This window comes from Somniosus microcephalus, chromosome 13 (genome assembly GCF_052327205.1).
Source record: "Somniosus microcephalus isolate GS21.2 chromosome 13, FLI_Smic_1.0, whole genome shotgun sequence".
Lineage (NCBI taxonomy): Eukaryota > Metazoa > Chordata > Chondrichthyes > Squaliformes > Somniosidae > Somniosus > Somniosus microcephalus.
In genome coordinates this window covers 160,715,291-160,730,915 of record NC_140999.1, presented here as the reverse complement: position 1 = coordinate 160,730,915, position 15,625 = coordinate 160,715,291, and the positions used below count along the sequence as shown (strand labels likewise).

The 15,625-nt window shown below is 43.6% G+C and overlaps 1 protein-coding gene and 2 non-coding genes across 4 annotated transcripts; 1 reads left to right on the top strand and 2 right to left on the bottom strand.

The window, feature by feature from the left end:
- Positions 1–8,820: 8,820 nt before the first annotated feature.
- On the bottom strand, positions 8,821–14,585 carry ppdpfb (pancreatic progenitor cell differentiation and proliferation factor b). 2 transcript variants are annotated; one of them, XM_086005477.1, is made up of 5 exons: positions 14,429–14,585; positions 12,785–12,873; positions 11,480–11,557; positions 9,315–9,411; positions 8,821–9,132 (listed from the first exon to the last, which is right to left on the bottom strand). In XM_086005477.1, exons 2-5 carry the CDS (start codon positions 12,837–12,839, stop codon positions 9,054–9,056), a joined length of 309 nt encoding a protein of 102 aa, XP_085861603.1. In that variant the 5' UTR covers positions 12,840–12,873; positions 14,429–14,585; the 3' UTR covers positions 8,821–9,053. The 2 variants fall into 2 exon arrangements, with proteins under 2 accessions (XP_085861603.1, XP_085861604.1); XM_086005478.1 differs by lacking the exon at positions 14,429–14,585 and adding an exon at positions 13,689–13,820.
- A 295-nt stretch (positions 14,586–14,880) lies between these two features.
- trnae-cuc (transfer RNA glutamic acid (anticodon CUC)) lies at positions 14,881–14,952 on the top strand. The gene has a single exon. It is a non-coding gene; the product is annotated as a tRNA-Glu (tRNA).
- Positions 14,953–15,245: 293 nt separating this feature from the next.
- trnae-cuc (transfer RNA glutamic acid (anticodon CUC)) lies at positions 15,246–15,317 on the bottom strand. The gene has a single exon. It is a non-coding gene; the product is annotated as a tRNA-Glu (tRNA).
- Between the last annotated feature and the right edge of the window lie 308 nt (positions 15,318–15,625).

The following is a 15,625-nucleotide window of genomic DNA, read 5'->3' as shown; positions in this document are numbered from 1 at the left end:
CAATTCGTAGACCCGGGACAGTGTCGGGTCATTCCTAGTCTCCCTTTCAATATTTGCATTGGTGACAGGTAAACATTCGATGATGGTCGAGTGAAATAACTCCACCGGGTCAACCGTCGGTGCCTCCTCCTCAGTAGGTAGTGGCAGGTGCGACAGCCCATCAGCATTACCATGCTACTTTGTACCTTTGAATTCTATCTGATATTGATGTGCCCCTAGGAAAAGGGACCATCTCTGGAGCCTCGGTGCTGTCATCACCAAAACACCCTTCTTAGGGTTAAAAATGGATACCAACGGCTGGTGGTCTGTCAGCAGTGTAAACTTCTGGCCCTGCAGGTAATGATTAAACTTCTTTACTCCCCACACAAGGCTGAGAGCCTCCCTATCTATCTGAGCATAGTTGCGCTCAGCGGAGGTCAATGATCTGGATGCAAATGCGACTGGCCTTTCCAAGCCATTTGGCAACTTGTGTGAGAGTACTGCTCCAATACCATAAGGAGAAGCATCACAAGCTAAACGAATAGGTAGCGTTGGGTTGAAGTGAGCCAACACTTCCTCTGAGGTGATCAATGCCTTGCTTTTGCGAAAGGCCTTCTTACAGTCCTCGCTCCACTTCCATGGTACTTCTTTCTGCAAAAGAGCGTTCAGCGGGTGCAGCACTGTGGATAGATTTGGCAGAAACTTATGGTAATAGTTAATCAACCCTAGGAACGACCTCAACTAGGATGCATTTTCCAGAGCGGGAGCCTTCACAACAGCTTCGATCTTGTCAGGTGACTTGTGCAGCCCCTCCTGGTCAATGACATGACCACAGTACGAGATCCGTTTCTGAAAGAACTCACATTTCTGGCGATTAACTCGAAGTCCATATTCCTTCAATCTGGTGAGCACCAGTTTCAAATTTGCAAGGTGTTCCTCATCGTCATCTCCTGTAATCAGGATATCGTCCAAGTAACATTGAGTGCTTGGAATTCCCTGTAATACCTGCTCCATGGCCCTCTGCCAAATTGCTGGAGCCGAAGCCACTCCAAAAACCAGTCTATTATATCGATACAAGCCTCTGTGCGTGTTGATTGTGAGATACTGGCGCGACTCTTCCTCAACTTCCATCTGTAAGTACGCTTGCGCCAGGTCTATCTTGGTGAAGTGTTTCCCGCCAGACAATGAAGCAAAGATATCCTCAATCCGCGGAAGCGGATATTGCACCGTGTGAAGCACCGGATTAACCGTGATCTTGAAGTCTCCACAGATGCGGACCTTCCCCGGTTCCCCTGGCTTGTTACTCGATGAACGCTTCATGACGGGAACAATGGGCATGGCCCACTCACTCCAGTCCACCTTAGACAGTACTCCTGAACGTTCTAGCCCTTCCAGCTCAGCTTCCACAGCAGGTCGTATCGCATAAGGTACCGGTCTGGCTTTGAAAAATTTTGGGTTTGCATGTTCTGCAATCTTGATTTTTGCCGTAATTCCTCTCAGTGTTCCCAGTCCCTGTTGGAACACCTCTTTAGCCTCATCCAATATTCTGGACAATCGTTCAGGTTTGACATCTTTTTTTCCGGAATCTACCGTTATTGCTTTTAGGGAGTGCCAGTCCATATTTATTTTCCTGATCCACTCCCGTCCCAGAAGTGGTGGACCTCCCTCAGGTAGTACATATAAGTCCATTCCTTGGTGTTCTTTGCCCTTGTGTACCACCTTGACTTTTATCTTTCCGATGGGGTATACTCTTTGCCCCGTGTATGTCTGCAATACTATCTCCGTATCCCGTAGGGGAATATGTGTGAATAACCTTTTGTAATCTTGCTTATTCATGACTGTCAACGCCGATCCGGTGTCCAATTCCATCTTCACTTGGACTCCTGCTATCTGAAGTGTGACCCAGATAGTTTGTAGGTCAGCTTCCTTACTCACATTGTGAATTCTCAGACTACCCAGTTCCTTGCTGTTGGAGTCTGAATCCGAATTCTGTTCATCCGAACTCTTCTCAGCCACCTTATGTACCTTTCTGCACTTTTCCTGCAGTGACTTTTTGTTGCTGGTCTTCTTTCCTGACCGGCATACTTTAGCTATGTGACCAAGCTTGCCACATTTTCTACATTTCTGATTTTTAAACCAGCATTGGTTCTGATCATGTGTTGTCTTTGCACAATAACATTTCGCTGTACCCAAAGCCATTTGATCTACGCTGAGTACCGCTGCCTTCAGCTGCATTTCCGCAGTGCCTCTCGCTGCGGCTTCGTGCGATGCTGCAAAAGTGACAGCCTTATCAAGTGTAAGATCATTCTCTTCAAGCAGCCGCTCTTGTGTTCCTTCTTTCGACAATCCACACATGAATTTGTCTCTCAGTGCCTCTGTCAGTCTTTCCCCAAACTGACAGTATTTTGCTAGCTTACGCAGTTCAATTAAATACTCCACGTTGCTTTCCTCTTTCAGTTGTGTTCTCACATAAAATTTAAATCGTTCCGCTAACATCAGCGGTGTGGGGTTCAAATGATTTTTCAGGACAGCAACAATATTAGCGAAAGCCTGATCCGCCGGTTTAGCTGGTGATAGAAGATGCTTCAATAGCCCGTATGTCTTCGCACCCATTGAGTTTAGTAAGGTTAGTGCTTTATCTTCATCTGATATTTTATTTGCCTTACAGTATATCTCTATGCGTTCTACATACATGACCCAATCTTCAACATCGGCATCGAAATCGTTGATGTTACCACGCTTAGGCATCCTCGCAATCTTCTTGAGAAACAAAAAGAAATTTTTCTTTTCTTTTATTTTTTTTTTCAAAATGGCGGTTTCCCGCGCTTGTCTTCTTCCCCCGCCTATGAAAATGGTGGCTTCCCGCATTTGCCTTTCTCCCCCGCTGGCTGTAATGGCGATTGCCTTATTGCTGCGTTCGCCCTCCCCAGCGGTTCTCAAATCGTGCCTCCCAGCCCCTCTTGCAGTCAGGTCCTTTCCCCCGGCTGCGGCTGAGTTCTCCGCAGTTTTTTTTATTTTTTATTTTTTTATTTTCTCCCGCGCCTCGCGGCCTCGGTAGCTGCCCGGCCTTTTTCCCCGGTCGCGGTCGAGCTCTCTCTCGACGCTGTTGCATCTCCCAGCCCACTTGCAGCCCGGTCTTTTACACCGGCTGCGTTTGCATTCACCGCTGCTCCCGTGCCTTACGCTGCCCCAGTCTCAGCGCCTCTGGCCCCGACTTCTGTCCGGCTCTTTTCCCCGGCCGTGGTCGAGTTCTCCGCCCTTATATCCTCTGTTTTTCCCTCCCCTACTTCACAGCCAACGTGGCCGACTTGCTGCTCGTCGCTGATCGGCTTACCCACCACCGTGGTAGAAGGGATGATCACTGCCTGTTGCTGATGGAAGGCTTCGTGTCACGATTCTTCCTTGCTCTTCAGACCCGAGTCTTTTCTCAGCAGGATGATGAGGGCGGCTGCCTCTTCTCGACGCCCGTTAAACTGCCTTGGATATATCTCTGCCGCAGGGTAAGATCGTCATCGTCGCCACTGTTAAGTCTGTGTGTTCTAGTTATTGTTAATAAGAATCACTGCACACAGACCACAAGAATAAATTCAACAGGTCTTTACTAGTCGAAGGTCAGGCTGAACTGCCCAATAAATCATTACACAGCACTTATATACCGGTGTGGTCACCACCGGTATTACAGTATACAGCAGCCAAGATAAAGTAGTGCATCTCTTAAAATAGTTCTCTTAAAGGTGGAACGGTTACATACACCACAGTGGTCATGGTTGAAATAGGTCCAAACTGTAAAAAAGCCAGACGTCAATCTTCAGGAGCTGCAGAACATGACATACAGTCTCCAAAAACAGGATTGTTACGTAATACAAAGCGGTGCCAATATTCAGTATACGCAAATATGCCTTTTACGGTCTAATAGTGCACTTATGTCAATAATACATTTACAAAATCAAGTTACCCGAAGGTTTCCGTTGGATTATGTTTTTTTCTAGTATTCAAGAGACTGCTGCATCTCACTCACTTAATAAAATTAGGCTGCTGATGTTTCTTTTCTGTATTGCTGTTTCTCCATTACATGCAAACTAAACTTCTCCCGATTTTTTGGTAAATTTTCGCTTGTTTTTCAGTCTTGCAAGAAAACCACTGAATTTCCATTAGGTCAAGTCTTCTGTGATTGGTTTAAAGTGTGCAAGCAGCCAATGGCGCGTGAAACTGCCCCAGCGACAAGCTGCTGCGCTGCCCGTCAGTTTCCCCGCCCGCTTCTGTCAATTTCTCTTCATTTCCACATTCGTTTTGCAAAACAGGTTTCCAGAACAGAACATGGTGGCGCCGTGCATGCGCACAGCCACCTGTTTACCAAATTACTCAATCTGGGACAAAGGTTGCGAAGTGCAACGTGAAATTCCTGTCTGTACAAGGACACGCTCGAAAAACAAGCACACGTGGGATTTCTTGTTTCACTAATGTTATTCACTGTCACCCACCTATTTATAACTTTTATTTCTAATTATGTCTCCTGAATGGGCTGATTGGTGCAGGGCACTACCCCATGGGTGACTGCACTCTGCCTCTTCACCCAAGTGGCCATTCTTTGCATGTAACCTTTCCAAGTGCAGGCTATTCGAATATGGAAGGCCTAACAACAACAACTTATATTTATATAGCACCTTTAATGTAGTAAAACATCCCAAGGCACTTCACATGAGTATTATAAGAAGGCATGGCCACCAAAGGTTGAGCGATTCTAATCAGGGATGCTCAAGAGGGCAGAATTTGAGGAGCACAGATATCTTGCAGGGTTGTGGGGCTGGAGCAGATTACAGAGATAGGGAGGGGTGAGGCCATGGAGGGATTTGAAAACAAGGATGAGAATTTTGAAATCGAGGCACTGCTTAACCGGGAGCCAATGTAGGTCGCTGGAGTTTAGAAGAATGAGAGGGGATCTCATTGAAACTTATAAAATTCTAACAGGACTAGACAGACTAGATGCAGGAAGGATGTTCCCGATGGCGGGGGAGTCCAGAACCAGGGGTCACAGTCTAAAGATAAGGGGTAAGCCATTTAGGACAGAGATGAGGAGGAATTTCTTCACCCAGAGAGTGGTGAACCTGTGGAATTCTCTACCAGAGAGGCCAATTCATTAAATATATTCAAGGAGTTAGATATATTTCTTAAGGCTAAAGGGATCAAGGGATATGGGGAGAAGGCAGGGACAGGGTACTGAGTTTGGATGATCAGCCGTGATTTCATTGAATGGCGGAACAGGCTCGAAGGGCCGAATGGCCTACTCCTGCTCCTATCTTCTATGTTTCAGCGAGCACAGGGGTGAGGGGTGAATGGGACTTGCTGCGAGCTAGGACACGGGCAGCTGAGTTTTGGATGACCTCAAGTTTACATAGGGTAGAATGTGGGAGGCCGTCGCATTCAAGTGTTGTCCAAACACACTTTCCAGCAAAAGTAACTGGATAACAATCAGGATAAGTAACCTTGGCTGTTTTTTTCCCCCCTTTTACTCAGTGGTGCACAGACCATGAAAGCACCTGGATTGCTGCTCTAGTTGAAATCAACCAATTCAGCATCAGGAAAAATATTATACTTGGAATATTGTGTGCAGCTCAGTGCCAGAGCTGGCAATGCATTTGATCTAATTGTATTGCTGTACTCCTGCCTTTACATCAATGCAGAGCCCACAGACGTAAAAAGTGATAGTGTAGTTTGGGAGCAATCTGACTGCCAAGTGCATTGAGGCCAAGGGATCTGAGACCATCTCTAGCAGACAGTCTCACACTACTTCGGCTCTACATCCAGTTTAGCGTAACTCCAACCTGATGAAAAATCACATTTATAAAGTGCCGGATAGTCAATTAAGCAAATGTGTCAGCTATTTTGTGCACTGAGATGAATAACCAGTTATGACCAATCTTTGGTGGTGTTGGTTGAGGTAGGGCAGGACACCAGAAGAAATTTTGCTCTTCAAATAGTGCCATGAGATCTTTTATGCCCACCTGAACCACCAGGACTGGCAGACAGGGCATTCACTGAACATCGCATCTGAAGGATGGCCTGTACCTCCTTAGCACTGCATTGAAGTTTCTGCCTAGGTTACGTGATCAAGGCCTGGACTGGGGCTTGAACCCACAAACTTCGGACTCTAAGGCAAGATTGCTGCCAACTGAGTAAATTAACTCGTGTCGTCCAACTGCAGCTCACACTCTACAGATACCAGTGGAACACTGTATCTGTATAGACTATATCTGCGTTGCAACTGCACCTCAAGCTATTATCTAGTTTTATTTCCAACTCCTTCTCTCATTGTTTCCGGGCCAAGAGGGTGCACAACAATGTTCCCTTTAAGCTGAGCAGCCATGTGGCCGCGCGGCGCTCTGGAGCTCCCGCGCAGCCGTCTCACCGGCTTTTAAATGGAAAAACCGCGCATGCGTGGAATATTGAATGGGCCGTGGAGCCCGTGAAAGGGGCTTTAAAAAAATGACAAGACAACCTATTTCCAAGCCTCTGCTGTTCTTTTATTAAATGACAATTAATTAGCGCACTGGAATAATGTCATCCAATTATCCATCCCAGCACATTTCTGTGGGGAGAACTTAGTTTCTCCTTGGTGAGGTACAAACATTAAGGACATGCTGTGTGGAAAAACATGAACTGCTACATACATAGTACTGCTTATTGAACACCAACACTGTCTGCAAACCATAGCAGCTTAGTGTTATTGCTTAAATAAAGAAAGTTGCGAAATGGTGTGTAAAATGTACTAACAGTATTTCAGACTTCATTTTTGCATTCAGAGGTGAAGTAATAGCACCTGAAAGATTAGAAGCCAGTTTACTTGACAGGATAACTTGTATTGCCACAACTGAGACTGGATGCCTCACAAGTGCCTTGTACTGGTGAAATGTTTCACCAAGGAAAGAAATGATCAAGAAGACATTGCTCACCACACAAGGCCAACATGGAACAATATTGATGGCAACTTTGATTATATTCGCTGCCTAGAATAGGGCCCATTTCCCCTGCCCCCTTCCCCAACTGAAATGAAGACTATGTGGAGACAGGGTGCAAAGAAAGATGATTTTAAAATGTCACAGTTCTAAAGACAAAAGGGCAGACTATCCAGAAACAAATAAGCTCAACGATACAACAAAGAAAAAAAGTCAGGATACTGGACTCACAAACATAAAAGAACCATAAAATGATCACTTAATATAATAAATATAACTGTTACAACATATGGTGAAAACTTCCCAAAACAATAATTTTGCAAGTCCTCCATCATTGTGCCACTTATGCTAGGCACAGATGTTACCAAAAACGGAGGTACAAGGGATCCCAGCAATGTAAATGCTGCAGATGCAGAGCTGCAGGATGAATGGGCCTTTTGGAATCCCGTGTAAATGTAATTGAGGATTCAGTTTCCAATATTTCAGTAGTTAACCAAGATGTTGTATTAAGGTAACCTTGGTTTTAATTTCCAAACAGAATTATCAAAAAATTCTCCTGTGAATATATTGACAGTAGATTTTGCACTAACCAGAATACATGTTTGATTAAGATTTCTCAGACTAGTTTAAATAATTCCACTATATAAAAACACAGCTAAGTCAGGTGCTATCTGAGCTTAGGCAACAGTGTATATAAATAGGCATGTGTATTTTATGATTTGGGTTATTGGCAAAATTCAAGCAGAAACATGTGCCAGTATTGTGTGTTTTCCTCAACCCACTAATCACAGAAAAGGCGCACTTAAGCTCTGACTCTTAAAAAGAAGTTGCTTTTACTTAACAGCTTATCATGTTTACGAAACATCCCGAAGTGCTTCATAAGGGATGAATTACACTGTAGAGTTTTGTCATATGGGCAAATACAGATCCCACAAACTGCAGTGACCAGTTAATTTGTGGTGTTGAGGGAGGAATGCTTGGCAGGACACGAGATCTCCTTGTTCCCCCTCAAATACTGCCATGGTGTCTTTAACATCTGACTGAATGGGCAGATGGGGCCTCAGCTTAATGTCTCATTCGAAGGATTTCAAACAACGCAGCACTCCCTGGAGTTGATTTTGACTTTTGGAGACCGGCAGGTCACCCACATTTGAAGCGAAGAGGCTTTACATTCCAGCGAGCTCGCAAGCCCATTGAGGCTGCCCCAACCGCCAGCTAGGTAAATTCAGGGGAAATTGGGATTGCAGGAGGATCCCAGGGCAGCAGTGGCCTTGATTATTTTTGCAGTACTCCTCAGAGTCCCACAACAATTCCAAACTTACCTTTGCTGGGCCTCTTCGGCTCCATCGCCTATGGAACTGACCAGAGCCTGCACAGCACATCCTCCACCCAGTTACAACTTAAAATGGCAATCGGGCTCCTATTTACATCAGAGGTCCTCGATTTGCCTATTAAAATGGGTCTACCGCCCAAAACAGGCACTTTGGGCAGCACGTGGTAGGCCCCTTTCAAAATGGAGACGGCCGCATTGTCAGGGTTTACTGGGTACCACCACCCCCTTCACTGCTTGTCCGACATCCAGTCTTGAATGAGAGCATTTAAACAAATCTTTTACATCTCATCCAACTTTAATCTCCCTTTTTCTCTAAAGTAACTAACCTTTTGATCAGCAATCATGATTTTAGGAGTTGGTAACTTGTTGAGAAACTTACTGATTTGGTATTCTACCATCTTGCCAAGTCTTAATTGCATATCAATTCATGATTAGAGGTTATGTCTTCATGTGATTCGGTTCACCTAGAATTTATTGGTTTCCCATTTTGCCAGTCACCCAGCAAAAGAAAATTTGAGAGCAAGAGACTTGGAAGAATGGAAACCGAGACAGATGGGCTGCTAAAGTTTTTTTTGTTTATTATTAGATGTTGAAATAAGCCAAGTAGGGATATAGATGACAACAATTCTCATTGATTAGATGACAACAATTCTCATTAATTAGATGGGGAGAATAAGGAATAATTTTATTTTTAAAAAAATAACTACAAACTTAAAGCAGCCTTTATTTTTAGGATTAAGATTTCGGAACGCCTGAAATTCCTAGCGTCTTCTTCAGGAGCTAAAGCATTAAGATGAAGGTTTGCTGGGCTCACTGGCATGTCGTTTCCTCACCAGTTGTTGAGGCAGAATACAGCTGATCTTGCCACTAAAAAGACAAAAGAAAATTATTGCAGTATCTCTGTTATATACACTGGTTTTAACACCTATACCTTTGAAAGATAGGCACTTGAGTTGATGTTAGGGTTTCATATATTGTTCATTTTAGACTATTTGTTTATTACTTGACCACCTTCCGTTACTATTCTTCACGTTGTATGGATATCTCACCTCTCTGAGGACTCAGACAGGGTTGTCATTACTGGATGGTTCTGAGTTTTCCCAAAGAAAAAGCTAATCCACCATTGGCCTGATGAAGGTGGTAATCCTGTAAATACAAAGTTAATTAGTAACTAATGATATCTGCCTACCTGCGTCCTTGATATAGGTCATGCACAAACAAAACATATGCCTATTTTAAGTTATCAGCAATTCTTGTCAAAAGCTATGCTATTTATAAAAAACTGTTTAGTGACAAGTGTACTTTCAACTCAAAAACAATTAAACGCTAGTCTCAAACTCCCAAGATGTTCCAGCCTTGATGGCTTGTGGCACCAGTACATGTTACACAGGCAAGTTTTAGTCAAGATTTGACAATAGCTTGTTTCCATGGCACAGCTTCATTATTTAGGTTCAAGGCAAGTTTAATATGAGCACTGACCACATTTCAGGAGTAAATCTCCTGTTAAAACATTTAGAAGTTTCATGATAAATTCGTGCAGCAAGAGTTACAATAATACTGCAACCCCATTTGCACTGGAGAACGGAGCGGCTGAGGGACATCGTGCTCCCACTGCCACGGGAAGCCACTGTATTGACTCTGAACGCGGCGCTGTATGTATAGCTGACGCGTCCCTACGGGGAACAAGCATTCCATTGTACTTGTTACATATGGCAAATAAATCGAATCTGAATCTGAATTTAACCAGGGATGGTTTAGGTCTTGTTGACTGATAACTGAACATGCAGGCCCATGAAGACAAGCTAATAAAATTCTACATCTATAATGTAGCCTACTCATGCAAACACACTCCTGTCTGTGGTGGCACTATAGTGTCTGTTTCGTATCTCCCAGCTTCACAGCCTGATTTGCTGAGAAACTCCTATGCTCCAACCAACTCAATTGCCTATCCAGTCGCCCCTTGAAAACATTGGAAGTGGACACTCAATGTTTTCAAGGGGAGACTGGATAGGCACTTGAGGGAAATAAACTTGCAGGACTACGGGGATAGAGTGGGGGAATGGGACTGACTGGATTGATCTGCAGAGAGCCGGCATGGACTCGATGGGCCAAATGGCCTCCTTCTGTGCCATTATGACTCTGACAACTAAATTATCTTACTTTCCAAATTGCCAAAAAATTTCACTACAATTATGAACATTTATTTTTATAAAATACTTTGGGGGAAAAATTCAGTATTGCCCCATTTGGGGCGCCATTATTGGCCATGCGCAAAGTTTAGCACCTGGCGCTAATTATCGCCTCCGACAGCAAACTTGGCTTTTATTGCCCCTGGAGGTGATTGGAGCGTTAAATCAGGGACTTCACACCTGTCTTAAGGTGCAAAGGCCGAGGAGCGAGGCGCTACCTCAGAGAGCTGGCGAAATAAGGAAGGGCAAATCAAAATAAACCTGCAAAGTGCTGCTCAGTACTCAAAACTCCTTCACACAGCGTTGAATCGCTCCAGAAGTCTCTCTCTCTCTCTCTATGCGTGGTGCAAAAATGTCACCGACAAAAAAAGGCAGGAAGCGGTCGCCTTTAAATAGCGCTCCCCTAGTCCCTTTCGGACAGTATAATGCTCCCCTCAACCTGTCGTTGCTAGCGGCAGGCGGTAAGGCAGGGGGCGCCACTCAATATCCGGTCCGGGGCGCTAACGGGGCGTTGCGCACTCGACTGACGTCACAATCTGCCGGAGCAGGAGATCGTGGCGGTAGTGTTTAGCGCCACCGCAAAATGTCTAGTTAATTTCGCGAGTGGTGCAAGCATCGCCGCGCCCAGGCACCAGTTGCTTTGTGCCCCATTAGCGCCCTCTTAAGGCACTAACGGGAGGCGCAACCAACTGAATTTGTCCCCCTTTGAATTAAGGATCGACTGTGACTAAAATGGGGACTGAATTACATCCTGGTTCAATTAAAATCCACTTTATAATCCTGATTCATCTCAAGGCTAAACTTCAGCTCAACTCGGAGTAACCACAGGAGACCAATTACTTAATTAAAAGTAGTTTTGAATATTGGTAGCATAATTAAATTCAAACCATTTCCAAATAGTTGAGTTTAATTAGATCAGAGATTTGTTTAAAACACACACTGAAATGAAGCAAACTGGACATCAATAGCTTCTCTTACCAAAAATACACTGCATTACATAAAGTGCTTAGTAAAACTCCTCTTACCTGGGTGGTGTGGAATCACTTCTCCCGTGTGCTCAGAGCTGCCACAAGAGCTATTACTGGAAGCTGAACCAAGGCGCCCTGGAATTGGAGATTTGTACTTTAAGTCAAGCGTTTATCATACATTAGCTTTTCTGCAAACTATTAAGCTCCTGGAATTCAATGTCCCAACATGCCTAATATGTTTAAAACATAGTTTGCTTTGCAAATACAAACAATGTGAAGGTACCCTGTCCGGAATTCTGAACGACAGCATCAGCCTACTCAAAAAGGAAAAAACTTCCCATTAGTATACAACTCTAGAAATACTGTGCCAAGTTAATACAGAAAGCCAAGGAAAAGTCAGAACAACAATGTGAGGAGCTCAGCCCCCTCAGGATTCCCAGCACCGCCCCCCCCCCCCCCCAAACTCCTGGGGTTACAGGGACCTCAGATTGAAAGCCAGTGGTTTAGAATACAGCTTTCAACCTGAACAGATTAAGTTAGTTCTTCCTTATTTGTTACCAACATTAATTTCATGTTCAGTATAATGTCAACTATCATTAATTACATGGAGTTGAAATCATACATATACAAAATTCCTCACTATTTAACAAAAAGGTGTTAACTAATTTAGCAAGCTGACAAAAAGGAACAAAGCTGTGTGCAGGACCCCGGAAGACCATTATGATTAACCTGGCAACTCCTATTAGCATCTTTGTTAAAACAGCAAAGAAGTTTCAACTGAAAAAAATTAATGCATTATCACCAAAAATCTAACCACTAAGCAAGTAGTTTTCAAACTTATGCTGTTTACCCCTGCAAAAAACTGACTTCAGAAATCCATTTCCCGAAAGGGGTGGTCAGGTAACTAGATGAAAAAAAGTAATTGCAGAATATACTAGTACAGATACAGAACAGAAATAGTAGGATAGTCAATAAATACAGAAATTAAATTCCCTCAGGCACCCCCTTGGACCCCAGTTTGAAACATGTCCTAATTAAAAGCTTATGGATGTTATCTACTTGTACATTCTGCAGAAACAAAAATTCTTGAACTACAAATTTAATCCTGTTGGATATAGACAGTATTAAAAAGCCATGTCATTGCTGTTAATAGAAATAACAGTACAAAAAACTTCAGTAAGCTGGACTCATTTGAAAGGTAAAACTCATTTCTATGAATTTTATTCCAACCTAAATAAGTTGTTATTGAAGTTTGCAGTTGCTTCTGTTGGAAGTAGCCCAACAGTAGCACATGTAATTCAGTAGTTCCCTCCTCCTTCCCACCCCACTAAAAAAAAATTGTTTTCCAGCAGAGTTACTTACTCCTGTAATAGTCATGGGTTGCTGCAAGAGAGCCAGTTGATGGAATGGATGCCATTATGATCTTTCAAACTAGTATCTGGATGGTAACCCTGAAATAGCAGTAGGAAACAAAGTAAGAAAACCATATGTTTAGGTTAACAGATTAGCACCAACTGTACACTCAGCTGGTAGTTCAACAGGTTCTTCAAAATTAGTGCGCCATTCTAGTGCAGAGAAATGCCCAGCCTGACTGGTCATAAAACAGAACTACATATTGTAGGTCAGCTTTAGTCAGTACTAATAATTAGCAAGCATTGTTAACCATAGACCATCTTTCCATCACAAACCATATTCCACAACGTTAAAGTAATTCACTGTACATTAAGCATTTTGCTAAGTTATAAACAATAAATTAAAGCCTTCCTTCCCTTTCCCACCAAAGAAGTACATTTTAGTCCAAAATCTTACCTTCATATAATCAGCCACAGAGTTTTTAAGTCATTATGTAAAGAGACTAAAAGTTTGAGAATATCCCGTATACTTAAGACAGCCAAAATATAAAAAGCAATTTTGTTCCAACATCAATCACGTTTGATAGAAGCTTGTAGATTGAATTAGAGCCAGTCCAAAATAAAATCACAAGTACCTGACGATCTGTTTTGACTAGGATATATTTAGACTACCCCCACTGGATAAAACTAAATAGTTGCCTTAAAATAAACAGGTCTGGTTAGCAACTAAACATCACAACTGTGCTCAAGACCCCAAATTATCCATATAGCACCACAGGAAATCATAACATCTACAATTATTAATGATTCAGTAATTCAAGCTACAGTTGGGACCATTATATAGTTTATTTAGGGAGTGGGAGAGGGGAAGGGGAAAAAAACATTAAGAATTGGTCCTGACCCAATAATCTTACCAAAAATCAACTGCTGTAACTTCAAGACTGCTAAACTCAGAGAAAGTTATACTCATGGGATGGGGTGGAGAAGTAGGGAAAGACAGAATTTATAGACATCTTCAAGCTGCTGAAGAAATTTATCTCCAGTTTAGCTGCAGAATTCAACAGGCTTTGTGGTCGCGGCAATGGTCTACAAGTTATAAACAGAATCTTGGCCCAAGTAGCATCCTATGACCCCAGAGACTGCCAGGGATTATCCAGAGTATAAAACTGCTCAAGTGTCACATTTTAGGTGAGTCACTGTTAAATTAACATATGCTCAAACATACCCTCAAACTGTCATCGCAAGTCGTTAAATTTCCCAAACTTAAAAGGCAATTTTGACACTTCAACCTTCAAATAACTACGAGCACCAGATAAATCGGAACAACTCACTTAGTTGAAAAGAAAGTTTCTTGGCTCCAAGACAAACATTGCTGGGAGGATACACTGAGCTCACAGCACAGCTGTCATCAGAAGGCTGAGTAGGTTTAAAAAGTTGCTGAAGGAAGGCAGGAAGTGAGCAATGCAGCGCAAACACAGACATTAAAACCCCACCCTGGTGTCAAGAGGCTTCGCAACGTGGGCAAACAGGAGGCAGCAGAAACGGATGGGACTGGATCGCTGGGCCCGCGGAGCCCAGGGCCCGGGAGGACGGCTGATTGTGTGTGGGGGGGGGGGGGGGGACACACCGAGTGTCGCCCCTCTGCCACCCTTACCTTAGACACGACCCGCACCAAACAGGAACCCGACAGCGATGATCGAAGAAGCTAAACGCTAGGCGACAGGGCCCATTTGAAACAGTTAACCGGCACGAAGCACTCTCACGTCGACGATTCAAGATTCTTTTCTCTCTCTCTCTCCAATGTTTAATAATTGCCAACGATTTGGCTTTTATAGGCTTAGAGCCCCGCTGGCAGGAGGCCCCGCCTCTCGACGGCCAGTGAGCCGTCCAGCCCGCGTCAATCAGCGGCGTCAGTCATTGGTGGGCGCCCCGCCCCTCGCCCAATCAGCGGCGCATGTCACCCGCCCGCCGTCAGTCATTGGTGGGCGCCTCGCCCTTCACCCAATCAGGAGTCCCGAATCTTCTGCCACCGCAGACTAACTGCGTGCATGATGTAATCGCGAGCTACAGGTTCGAGAGGTCTAAATAGAATTTAGTGCTCGAGCTTCCCTGGTGGTCTAGTGGTTAGGATTCGGCGCTCTCACCGCCGCGGCCCGGGTTCGATTCCCGGTCAGGGAACGTCGCTTTTATTTTCCGCTTTGGATTGCTTCTTTATATTCTTTAATTAATTGGATTCTTTAATTTATACTGGTTCTCTGCATTTTCGGTAAAATCGTGAAAAATAAAAATAACTATAGATTCTGGCAATCGCAAACAAAAAGAATTAATGCTGGCCAGTCAATCATTTGTGGAGCAAACGCTGTGTGCTTCAATGTTATTTTATTTTTATGCCCCTCGTTTTGAAAAACCCCTGCAATCAGATCTCTTGAAAAAAACCACGATGTTTTCCGATTAAAATTGTAAAAGTGACATTCCCTGACCGGGAATCGAACCCGGGCCGCGGCGGTGAGAGCGCCGAATCCTAACCACTAGACCACCAGGGAGCTCTATAAACCATCTTGGGAGATCTGATCTTTGACCATTTCCACACCATGTGGTACTTAAACATTTGTTTATGTTTCTACATGTTCAAACTTTTGTGATTTCATTATAAACTAATTCTTTTCTTAAGTCTTTTAAAAAACAACGATGAATTTATTCAACATTAAACACATTTACAACATCTCTAGCACATGGAGTGGTTGAGGCAAATAGCATAGTGTGGCAGTACCACCGGTTGTCCCTTACATATATAGATATATATACATAATTCCCTTTAACTTACCTAACTGTATGTACTTAACTTACTTAT

Coding starts and splice junctions, on each gene's coding strand:
- ppdpfb (XM_086005477.1), bottom strand. CDS start 12,839: ATGGCATCCATTCCATCAACTGGCTCTCTTGCAGCAACCCATGACTAT. Junction 11,558..12,784: donor AACCCATGACTATTACAGGA/GTAAGTAACTCT, acceptor CTCCAATTCCAG/GGCGCCTTGGTTCAGCTTCC. Junction 9,133..9,314: donor CTGTCTGAGTCCTCAGAGAG/GTGAGATATCCA, acceptor TTGTCTTTTTAG/TGGCAAGATCAGCTGTATTC.